Below are 11795 nucleotides of genomic sequence, written 5' to 3' on the forward strand. Positions count from 1 at the left end.
TAGGTCGAGCTGCCAAGTCTGATGAATCCACTAGACACTTGGTCTAGGAACTCAAGGTGACACGGAAAACTCTACCAATGGACTCACAAACTCAAGCGTTTCAAAGATCTCTCAACCCGTTATACTATAGACTAGTATAGAGAAGTAAGGGGTCGATCCCACGAAGATGGACACGTAAGAAAGCATTTAGAAACTTTGGACAAAGGCGGCTGCTGCCATGCAAACTTTGGTTGAGGTATAACTACTTCTAGACCTAGGCACGAAATTAAACTCTAGATCTAGTAACTGTAAACAACATGTAAGCATTAAACATCCTTAGGTCAACATAATTTTAAACTTACTTCCTAGACAGAGCAAATGATTGCCAACTATAGCTAAACAGGACGGAAAGAAAAGTGGGGACCAACTTCCAGAAATAGATAACACATACGAAAAGCTACAACTAACAAACTGGAAATTTAACTAACAAGGACATGCATTTTTTTAACTGAATCAAAAATGAAGATGAAGAAAACAGAGCGCATACCTATATTCAAACAGAACATAAACAATCCGATCTAGATCTACCATTACTAGACGGGATGAAATAAAAACTCGAAAGTCCGGCATCAACTACGAACGACTCTGCTCCAGATCCACACGTCGGATGCTCAATCCACTCCGGATCAAAGCAATCCGATCCCAACAACAACCAAAATCAACTCCATCTTTCCTGATTCAACCAGATCTGCTTCGATCAACACCCAACTCCAGCGATTTCAACAAATCCAACAACTAATTCAAAACTCAAACATCCAACGCAGCAAACACGTCAAACTCAGAGTAATAAACATCCTTACTCGAAATCAACGAAAGCAAATTAACTCCGGAAAACAGAAATTTCATAACGATGGAAATTTAACAACGAAAACAGAGTCGAGCTTCGAACGGCGAAGCTCGATGAAATTCACGACAGAAAACTAAAACGAAAGCAAGTAAAATTGTTTCTTCACCCTCCGTGAGGACGGTGTTACTTCCAACGACTAACTAGCAAAAGGAAACCCAGAATACCCTACAATTTCCCCTTGAAAAATCCAAGTGTGTAGAAAATGAAGTGAGCTGCGAGCTATGATCTGTTAATCAAGTCCCCAACGAGAGGATCCCTCATTCTGCAGCTTTTTCCCTTTTATAAGTGCGGACATAATCTTCTAGAAGGCTTCGTAGAAATCTCTATTCTACCCTTCAGCTCCGTGATTTCCTCCGTCTTGCAATTTGCCTTCATAACGCTCACTAATTCGCCAGTTTCCATGGACCATGTAATTGGCCTCTTCTTTTCCTGGACCTGGCGAAAACCTTCTACATACCTCGCTTAAAACGTGTGTTAGACCCAACAATTGTATGAATATAACCCCTTAACCACTGCATGAAATTAGCCTTATCATAGAGCTCCCCAAATCTAGCACTTAGCATTGCGGCCTGTGCCAAAACCCAGGAACGGAGTCAAGAATTTATAGTCGGGAGTGTGGAGTTGGGGGTCTATAATAAAACATATGCAAAATTCAAGGGTTTTAAAAGGGGCAATTAATGAGAAATTAAAATAAATAAATTTTATAGTACATAAATTATATATAAGAGCATCCACAATGGCGGCGAGCGGACAAGCTAGCCGATTCCCGATGCTGGCCGGTCCGCTCGCCAAACCATTGCAGCAGGCAAGCGCCAAATCGGCTAGAAAAACGGTGAGCGCACGCCGATTCTCGGGCGCTGGCCGATCGGCTGGCCGCCATTGCAGGCTCCCGATCGGCCAGCCGATTTTTTAATTTTTTTATTTAATTTTCGAAACACTATATATACGCGATTTGCACTTCATTTTCATTCGCACCACTTGTTTTAACAAGTTTTCTCTCTATCTTAATTTTTGTACAAGAGCAACAACGCGAAATGGAGAACAACAACGAGTCTACTCCAGTGACAAGCGGGTCTCAAACTCCCTCGGTACGCGTGGGAAGTGGATGGGGTCCGATGGCCGGGTACTACAACATGTACCCTTGGCAGCAGATGATGCCTGGGATGGCATCTGGGGGTAGTATGCCGGGATGGCAGGGGATGCAGGGCGGGGTAGCGATGCCGGGCGGGCAGGGGGTACCCGGGATGCAGATGATGCCGGGGTGGGCACCCGGGATGCAGATGATGCCGGGGTGGCAGCCGGTGATGCAGGGGACGCCGGGGGAGGACAACGTCTATCGCCCCAATTATGATTTTTTGACTGCTTCTTCGCACACATCGACCCTAATGGAGACGCAGTTCACTAGGTGTGATACTTTCTCCTTAGAGGAGTTGGGGATAGATCTCGAGGATGCAGACACTCCCGTTCAAACGGGGGGAGTTGGGCGGGGTCGGGGCGCGCCAAAGAAGAAAAAAGGGCAAGGGAAAGAGGGTGGTCGGCGAGTCGTCGCAGCCGGTTGATGACGAGAGCCCGACACGGAGGAAGTGGACGGATGCGGAGAACGTCGCGCTTTCCAAGGCATGGGTGAGTGTTTGCGATGATCCCCTCGCCTCGAACAATCAGAGAATCGTCAACTTGTGGGCTAAAATAGCAGCAGCCTACAAGGCATTTGCCTGGAGAGGAGGCCACTCAGCGCGGAGGAGTGCCGGAAGGGGTGAGACCGAATCAGGGCTGCGGTCTCCAGATTTTCGGGCTTGTACACCAACGCCCTCCGCATGCAGATCAGTGGCCAAACTGACGAGGACTGCAGGAGGATAGCGGAGAAAGCCTTCCCCGTGCCCGGGCTTTATAAGGAGTTCACTTACTGGAACTGCTATGAGGTGCTGATGGACTCCGAGAAGTTTCGGGCAGGTGTCGATGCTGGTTGGCCGAAGAAGCAACGACTGAACTATACCGGTGATTACAGCGGCGACAGCAGCGGCAGTTCCCATGACCTCCCCGAGGATGTTTAGGAGTTCCCGTCCTCTCCCGCGTTTACTCGCCGCACTTGCCCGGTTGGTCAAAGGCGGGCGCAACGGGGCTCGCCAGGGGCCCCAGGAGGTCCAGTCGGCATCCCCCCTATTGGCAAGTCGATAGTCGAGCTCGCCTTCTTCGCGCGTCAACAAACGCGGGCTCAGATGTACAAGATCTTAGCTGACTGGAAGACGACAATTGACCCCGAGGAGAAGAGTTTTCTTCACTTAATGCTCGTGAGTATGCGGGTCGATTTGGATGCCGCCGCGGCACAATTGAGGGGCTCAGACGCGGGCTCAGATGTCACAGATTTGGGGGTCCCGGATAGCGACGACGACGGCGACGACGGCGAGGAGTGAGGCGGAGGCGGGGGGGGGGGGGGTCGTGTGTGGATGAGGAGTTTTTTTTTTAAAATTAATGTAATTTTTTTAATTAATGTACTTTTTTAATTTTAATATTATTATTGAATTTTCCCGTATCTGTGTCGTAAATTTAATTCTATATTTTGTGTGATTGTTAATTATTTGTTTTTATAATTTTGTTTATTGTGGCTAGCCTATTGTTTGTCCAGTTGCTTGTCTTGATGATGTGGCAGGAGAAGTTTTTAAGTGCTGATGATGTGGCAGGAGGAGTTTTTAAGTGCTGATGATGTGGCAGGAGCAGTTATGGCTAGCTTATGACTGACCTATTTACCATTGTGAATGCTCTAAGTGATGAAAATGGAGGAGAGGCATTTGTCCCTTCTTGATACATGCTAGCAAGCCCTGTCCCTGCCAAAACCAGCAGTTAGATGACGGAGTGCACTTAACATTGTCGTCGGCGCTGGCAAGAAACGGAGAGTTCAAACGAGGAGGAGTATTGCTCTTCAATATATTAGACTCGCTACCAACACTGTGGCCGGTGCGGTGCTTTCAAAGCGCATAGCGCAACTCTTGACCCACAAATCCAATGTGCCTTTGTCCCGTATCTCTGATGAGTTTATCCTCGCCATTCTATCTTTATATTTTTGTATTATACTTATGTGCCCCTTCGTAAATTAACACATACTACATCACAATATTTTTTTGTAAAAATGACGACATGTCGTACACTAATTTTTTTTATCCATTACGTTTCTTAAAATTTAGTCTTGTTAAACGGGGCCTGTAAACAATGGACAGAGGAAGAAATTTTACAATTTGGTCCAATGTTATCAATCTGGAATTTGAACTCTAGTCGGTCGCCAAACGCTTCTAAAATCCGACAGATTTCTGCCATACTCTATTTTCGGATCCTCGTTTCAAACCCAAAGCTTTAACTCTTTGCCATATTGCATTCTCCTGATTAAATATTCTACTACAGGAAGGGACAGAGAGAAAGAGGGGAAAGTGATTTTCTCGCATCTAAACTTGCGTAAATGCGACGATTAATTCTCTTGTTTCCGATTGAATTTCGCTCCGGACGTTGGCCGGTAAAGGTGCCCCGACTATCTTTTCTGGGTCCGGAGATTTAGGGTTTTTACATTGCATGCTACAATTCAAGCTCGGATACATTCGTATATGCATAATTTCTTTAGGGTTTAGATTTCCCTGTAAAAAGTGTCATGGACGGGCGGAGAATAACGGCAAGCCCCAGGCCGTGCTGTGGCCGGCGAGTGGTCGCGAAGAAGCGGCCGCGCTGTGGTTTAGATGGTTTTGTTAATAGCGTGAAGAAGCTGCAGAGAAGGGAGATTTCCTCAAAGCGTGATCGTGCTTTTAGCATGAGTGATGCTCAGGAGCGATTCCACAACATTAGCTTGCAGGTTTAGTTGATTTTCACAATCTTTTCGAGGGTTTTAGTTTTCTTCAACCTTTTCTGGTTTTGGCCCATTTGAAGGGTTTGTTGGTAGTTGCCTCTAAAGATTTGAACTTTGATGAACTATATTTGCATATAACGAAGATTTCGACGCACAGAAAAATTAGGGCTTTTGGGTGCTTGCTTGATGAAGTGTTCGCCGAGATTTGGAGGGCATTTTTTCACCTCAATTTCCCCTTTTTTTGCTTCTCACTTGAATTAACATGTATAAACATTTATGTTTGTAGATCTGTATACCAGAAGGATGCATTGTCTTATCTTTTTGTGTGAAGAAGGTGCTACAATATTTTGAGTTGTTATAACATGCCACGACTTATAAAGGAAGCTGAGAGACATATTAGATAGTAGTAGTGGGTTATGACCTTCTCCATGATTCTTTGGTCAACTCAACTGACACGTATAGATGTTCTAGATGTTATGAAATGGTTCTTTAAAGTGCGATATCCACAAATCTACATACATGGTCAACAAATTATGCACCTAAGTCTTCTCTAGTTCAGTGATTTACTCTTCTGTAACACTTTTAGGTCAAATAATAGGGTTTTATAATGAACAAGATTTTGTACAAATAAGGTGTTATAGGTTTATGATACAAACCTCTATTAGTTTAAATATTATAGGGATTTAGCATATCTTTTTCTATATCTTTGTTTTCTTGTTCATTAAGTCAGTAGCATTATAAATAGGATAGACTGTTATCTTTTTTATTCATTCAATCAATTAATGAAATATTTTCTCTCACAAATATAGCGTGTGTTTTCCAATCCTAATTTTGGATTCCCTCCGCCGATCCTAATTGGACTCCGGAGTATTCTATCAATCGCCGAGTTATCTGCCCGACGGGAGCGACTCCCGCGCACAGAAACTCTGCAATCGTCCGCCGGAAATTTATCTCCACCGCCGAGCGAAACTCGCCGCCGGTGCTTGTTAAGGGAAACGTCCTTAACAACTGGTGCTTTCATCCAGAGCTCAGCATCCTCCGTCTGCGTTCATCCATATCCCCAAATAAATCACCACCATTTCTACCACAACCACGATTCAGTCCGTCGACATGTCATACGACTACGCCAGCTATTGCCATCGTAAATACAATTTCCCTCAACTCGTGCAGCCGTTTCACCCTTGCCATACCCGACAGCCCACTTGCTGGGACCCACCATGGACCCGTCGGACCACTGCATATCAACATTCTTCATCCTACGAGCTAGATATGTACTCACCATCACCGCCCAAGCGCCGACCTACCTGTTGGGACCCACCGGCGCAACAGCAGGACCGCGGCTACCCGACCGTTGACAGGCCCCGACGCTCGGAGACGTGCTGGGACCGACCTCGCCCTCGAGAGGAGGTGAGAGCGCGAGTCCAGCCCGCCTCCCACCAGCCCCGCTACTCCACCGAAAAGCCAATGCGAGACCTGTACAGTCAGCCCGCACGTATGACCAGTCAAACTCCGGAGCAGCCACGCCTGCCTCTAATACGGGTCTCCCAGGCGGAGAAGTCAGAACGGTCCAGGTTGGGTCTCTGCTGGCACTGTCCCGAGAAATGGGTGATGAGACATGTGTGTAAACAACGCATTCTCTGTTATGCGGATGATGGGGATGAGTTTGAGGAGAACATTCAAGATGAGAATTTAGCCGAAGAGAAAACTGATAATACTCCCACGATAGTATTCGGTGATGATGTTCCCAATGACATTACCGACGCTCCTCTTGATGCTCCAAACAACGAGTCCCCTGGAGAGTTTCTCAAGAACAAAGGGATTGTCAAGAACGACAATGAGCCACCGCAAGTGCTCGTTGGGGTATCTGATGAGAAGATTGGTGAAAATGAGGAGACAATGCTAGAAGATAAAGAGGAGGATGGTTCTATTGGTGAAGTGGAGAAGATAATCGCCTCACTCAATGTTGTTCAAGTGTCATCCCAAAATGTTGTTGGAAATTGTTTGGGCAAGAAAGGAGATGGTGCTTACACCGAATTGCCCGTAATTGCTTGTGTCAATGTGGATTTGAATGTCGGTGATGTTCCAAGTATGAATCATCGATCAACATCGCTCGACAAAGATGCAAGGTTGATCCCTCCGAGTAATGACATGCCATGCTTGGGCATTCTGGGAGGCGTGGACAAGCTTTTCGATTTGGCAAGGAATTTTTCCGCCAAAGTTGGGTCTCCTTTGTTGATTTTTTATGGAAGTGAAGAAGGGAGACGTTCAACTGTTCGGTGTGTGTTTGATCCAGGAGGAGTTGCCTCGCCGAAGCTTCTGCTTTCAACTCTCCTTTTTGCTTCGTGGTTCCCACCTTGAGGACAAGGTGGATTTTAACCGTGGGGGAGTTGATACAAACCTCTATTAGTTTAAATATTATAGGGATTTAGCATATCTTTTTCTATATCTTTGTTTTCTTGTTCATTAAGTCAGTAGCATTATAAATAGGATAGACTGTTATCTTTTTTATTCATTCAATCAATTAATGAAATATTTTCTCTCACAAATATAGCGTGTGTTTTCCAATCCTAATTTTGGATTCCCTCCGCCGATCCTAATTGGACTCCGGAGTATTCTATCAATCGCCGAGTTATCTGCCCGACGGGAGCGACTCCCGCGCACAGAAACTCTGCAATCGTCCGCCGGAAATTTATCTCCACCGCCGAGCGAAACTCGCCGCCGGTGCTTGTTAAGGGAAACGTCCTTAACAGTTTATTAGCCATTAAAACTTTTGGCTTTGTCTGGTTTCACATTATATTAAACCCTTCTATTTTTTGAAAAATGTCTATTACTACTTTTCTGAATCGCTCTTTTCGTCATCCATATTGTTTGCTACATCGTCTAGTTTTTGTTAGTGTTCTTGAAGGACCTCAAGGTAGCTTCCTAGAGACCCCATCAACTCAGGCAGCCCTTGTGCGTCCCTATTTTTGTCCCCAGTCTGCCCCTCCCAGGCGCGGGTCGAGTAATGACTTGCTATGATACATGGAGTGAAGATGATGGCCCGATTAAACAAGTTTTGGAGGGGTCCATGCTTATGCTTAGTAATGTAAAAAAGATACTAATTCCAAGCCATTTGTGAAAATTATACTTTTGCACCCCACTATTGAAGAAGCTGGTATAGGAATTTAATGTTCTGTAGCACTAGTATGAGTTTGAAGATACAATTTTTAATTGTGTATTGAATGAGCAAGTTCTTTCTTTTATTTGTTTTATGTACATAAACTTTCTTCTCATATACTTTAGTGTATTGATAAATTTGATTTTAATTGAGTTCAAATAGTTTCTTCACTTATCTTGTATGATAGTGATATGCGGCACATTCCAGTGTTGGGTATTTCTTGCTCATGAAAATTCTCTAGTTTCGGTGTAGAGGATGAGCAAGTTCTTGTCATTTTTTCTGTACATTATCAGCTAAATTTTAATTCCTAAAATCTGATGGAGGTGTTATAACATTTATGTCAAACTGATCACATTATACGCATCAACTCATTTGAAAGAAGTCTTTTTCTCTAGAACTCATTATTTGGGCTGTTTATATTGTATTCAACTGTCATGGAGAGAATGGATATAATGTTGCCTATGTGCATGATGGACTAATACCAACCTTGATCTTTTAGTTCAGGAGGAGTATGATGCTCATGATCCCAAGGGATATTGTTCTTTGTCTTTACCGTTTCTTAAGAAGAGGTCAAAAATTATTGAGATAGTTGCTGCCCGTGATATTGTCTTTGCACTTGCGCAATCTGGTGTATGTGCAGCATTTAGTCAAGGTACAAAACTACTGAAATTTCAGCTCCTTGTGCTTTTTCTCTTGGTTATTAAAAGGGCTTATATATGTCACCTATTTGATGCAGAGACTAACGAGAGGATATGCTTCTTGAATGTTTGTCCTGATGAGGTTATTCGGAGCTTATTCTACAACAAAAATAATGATTCACTAATTACTGTTTCAGTCTATGCTTTGGATAATTTTAGTTCCTTAAAATGCAGAACAACGCCGATCGAGTAATTCCATCTTACCATTTGCTTGCTGTTTCTTTTTGTTCTTATTTTGTTTTATTACTCCTCATTACATCTGTGGCCCATCTTTTAGATACATACGAAGGGGCAAACCTGATGCTGGTTTCCCTCTTTTTGAGTCCGAGTCATTGAAGTGGCCTGGTTTTGTCGAGTTTGATGATGTGAATGGAAAGGTTCTTACCTACTCTGCACAAGACAGGTAATCTTAGCTGATAAGTGGATCATCAATTAAAATTTGACACTTATTTTTTTCTGATATCTACAACTGTCTTCTTTCAGCATATACAAGGTTTATGACTTGAAAAACTACACGATGTTGTACTCAATTTCAGATAAAAATGTTCAGGAGATCAAGATCAGGTAATGTTATAGTTTCTAAATAAGATTTTCTTGTATATACTCATTTCAAAAAACTATATGGGGGAATGCTTCTTTTAATCTTGAAACTATAGTTTTACCTTTGGGATTATATTGAAAACTGTGGTTTTGGTATGCCAGTTGTGCTATTATGGTTTCATGCATGCTTGAGTAATCGACTATTAGCTGAATTACTTGCTATGATAATTGGAGGTTGTAAATTTGTTTCATGTTCTTTCTTCCCTCTGATTGTGTTCTGCTGGTATTTTGTTAAAATTTTTTGCATATGTTTTGTACAATAGTCCAGGAATCATGCTTCTGATATTCACAAAAACCCAAGGCGCCGTCCCCTTGAAGATTCTCTCAATTGAAGATGGGACTGTTTTGAAATCGTTTAACCATCTTCTTCATAGAAACAAGAAGGTTGATTTCATCGAGCAGTTCAATGAGAAGCTTCTAGTCAAGCAAGAGAATGAGAATCTCCAGATTGTTGATGTAAGTTTCTATATATTGCAATTGTGATGTTCTTGTCCTTCCGAAATCTGACGTCCTGTCATTTAGGTTCGCAATGTTGAGATAACAGAAGTTAGCCGGACCGAGTTCATGACCCCTTCTGCATTCATATTTCTGTATGAGAACCAATTATTCCTGACTTTCAGAAACCGAACAGTTGCTGTCTGGAACTTCAGAGGGGAACTTGTGACCTCATTCGAGGATCACCTTTTATGGCATCCTGATTGCAACACTAACAACATATATATCACAAGTGATCAGGATCTCATCATTTCATATTGCAAAGCAGATTCTGATGAACCGTTGTCTGATGGCATAGGTATGTTCCGGAACTACATAGTCATTCCTTAAGTTCTCTATATCTATTACATGGTGTATACTTCATTAGGGAAAACAGATATGTAGTTTCTATACTTTTAAAGCAGGTGGTGGGTCCATTGAGACCCTTCACTTTTATTTGTATTAATATTAATATTAATATTAATGTTCATCTGTGCACTTATGTCCATGTCAAAATTTTAACCTTTCACTTTCACTTTCACTTTCACTTTCACTTTCACTTTCACTTTCACTTTCACTTGTAAAGATTGGGTTCTTTATATGAATTTTTCTTTTACACTAGGCACTACATTTTTGTTTAACCTCTGTGGAATACGATAGGAACTATGTTAACATGACAATCTCTATTAATGGGCCTAATGTTTGTCTTGTTTCTCATGTATTTCTTGTTGATGCAGCGGGTTCTATCAACATAAGCAATATCTTAACTGGGAAGTGCTTGGCAAAAATAAAAGCAAGCAACAGTCTTCCGATGAATGAATGCAACTGCAGTGCAGGTTGTGGGGGGAAGAAGTGCAACTCAAGGAAGCGCATCCAAGCTTCTAGAATCAGCACCGTTGCTGAGGCCTTGGAAGATATCACTGCCCTCTTCTATGATGAGGACCGCAACGAAATATACACTGGAAATAGGCATGGTCTTGTTCATGTGTGGTCCTACTAAAGGGGTGGCAAGTTGGCCCCCATTTCTTATGGAATGCTAAATGATTAGTCTTCCCAATAACTTGTTTTGAGTTTGTGATTTTCTGACCCCCATGAAGGGGGTTTGTCCATGTGAACTATCATGATCATGATGCTCTATTAATATGTGGACGCCTGTATTTGTCGATTTACTCAATGGCGTTTTGGACCTAACTAAAGTTTGAGTAGCATTTTGTGTGTAGATGTAAGAGTCAGGGTAAGAACAGTGCTTGTTCTGCATGATAATCTGGTTTCTCTGTAAATTGCCTGTCTTTGTTTCTGAATTAATGATTCTTCTTTTGTTCTTCTTGGTTACTGTTTTTATTGAAGGCGCTTTGGGTTTTACTCAAAAAACCAGAACTGTGTATGAATGATGAAGGCCATAGTAGTATGAATTGTAGTAGTACTAATTTGCTCCAATCGTCTCTTGCTGCATATATTATTACTCCCTCCGCTTCATAAAAATATGCAAAGAATATGCACTCTTGATTGAACATGAGTTTTAAAGTATAATTGGTAAAGTAAAAGATAGAAATAGAAAAGAAAAGTAATTAAAATATTGTTAGTGAAAAATGAATTTTATGTCATTAAAGAAAAGACTTTTTAAATTTAAAAAATGTATATTTTTATAGGACAGACAGAAAAGGAGAGAGTGTATATTCTTATGAAACGGGGAGGAATGCATACTTTGATTAACCTGCAAGTTACAAAATTATTTATTTGTTGGAAAATCATGTGCTGATATATTCACAAGGAATCAAAATACAAATTATTTATTTGTTGGAAAATCATGTGCTGATATATTCACAAAAGGAATCAAAATACAGTTGACATTGACAGCATTACACTGAACTACGATAAGCAACTAATAAAGAAAAAGTGAACATTAAAACTGGTACATGATCTAACAAAAATAGTCCCTGATCTTTTTCTATAGCATTTCTAGTACCCGAAAATCTAATTTTTGTTATCTGAACCTAATTTTCGCCTCAAAATGTTCTTCAAAAATACATTTTCACATTTTTGCTATAGAGTACATTTTTGGGCTTCCACGAAAAGTGACCTAATATGATAGTATTATAAAAATCATCTCTCCTTCTCCTTTTCTTCCCTTATTCATTTCTTTTTCTCTCTTCT

General features: G+C 41.8%; 1 protein-coding gene across 2 annotated transcripts; it reads left to right on the forward strand.

Moving 5' to 3' along the window:
* Positions 1 to 4082: 4082 nt before the first annotated feature.
* Positions 4083 to 10963, forward strand: LOC121778348. 2 transcript variants are annotated; one of them, XM_042175677.1, is made up of 8 exons: positions 4083 to 4718; positions 8374 to 8521; positions 8606 to 8756; positions 8845 to 8970; positions 9051 to 9131; positions 9431 to 9623; positions 9690 to 9960; positions 10379 to 10963. In XM_042175677.1, exons 1-8 carry the CDS (start codon positions 4521 to 4523, stop codon positions 10639 to 10641), a joined length of 1431 nt encoding a protein of 476 aa, XP_042031611.1. In that variant the 5' UTR covers positions 4083 to 4520; the 3' UTR covers positions 10642 to 10963. The 2 variants fall into 2 exon arrangements, with proteins under 2 accessions (XP_042031611.1, XP_042031612.1); XM_042175678.1 differs by having other exon boundaries at positions 4084 to 4394.
* The last annotated feature ends 832 nt before the right edge of the window (positions 10964 to 11795 follow it).

This window comes from Salvia splendens, chromosome 19, assembly GCF_004379255.2.
Source record: "Salvia splendens isolate huo1 chromosome 19, SspV2, whole genome shotgun sequence".
Taxonomy (NCBI): Eukaryota; Viridiplantae; Streptophyta; class Magnoliopsida; order Lamiales; family Lamiaceae; genus Salvia; species Salvia splendens.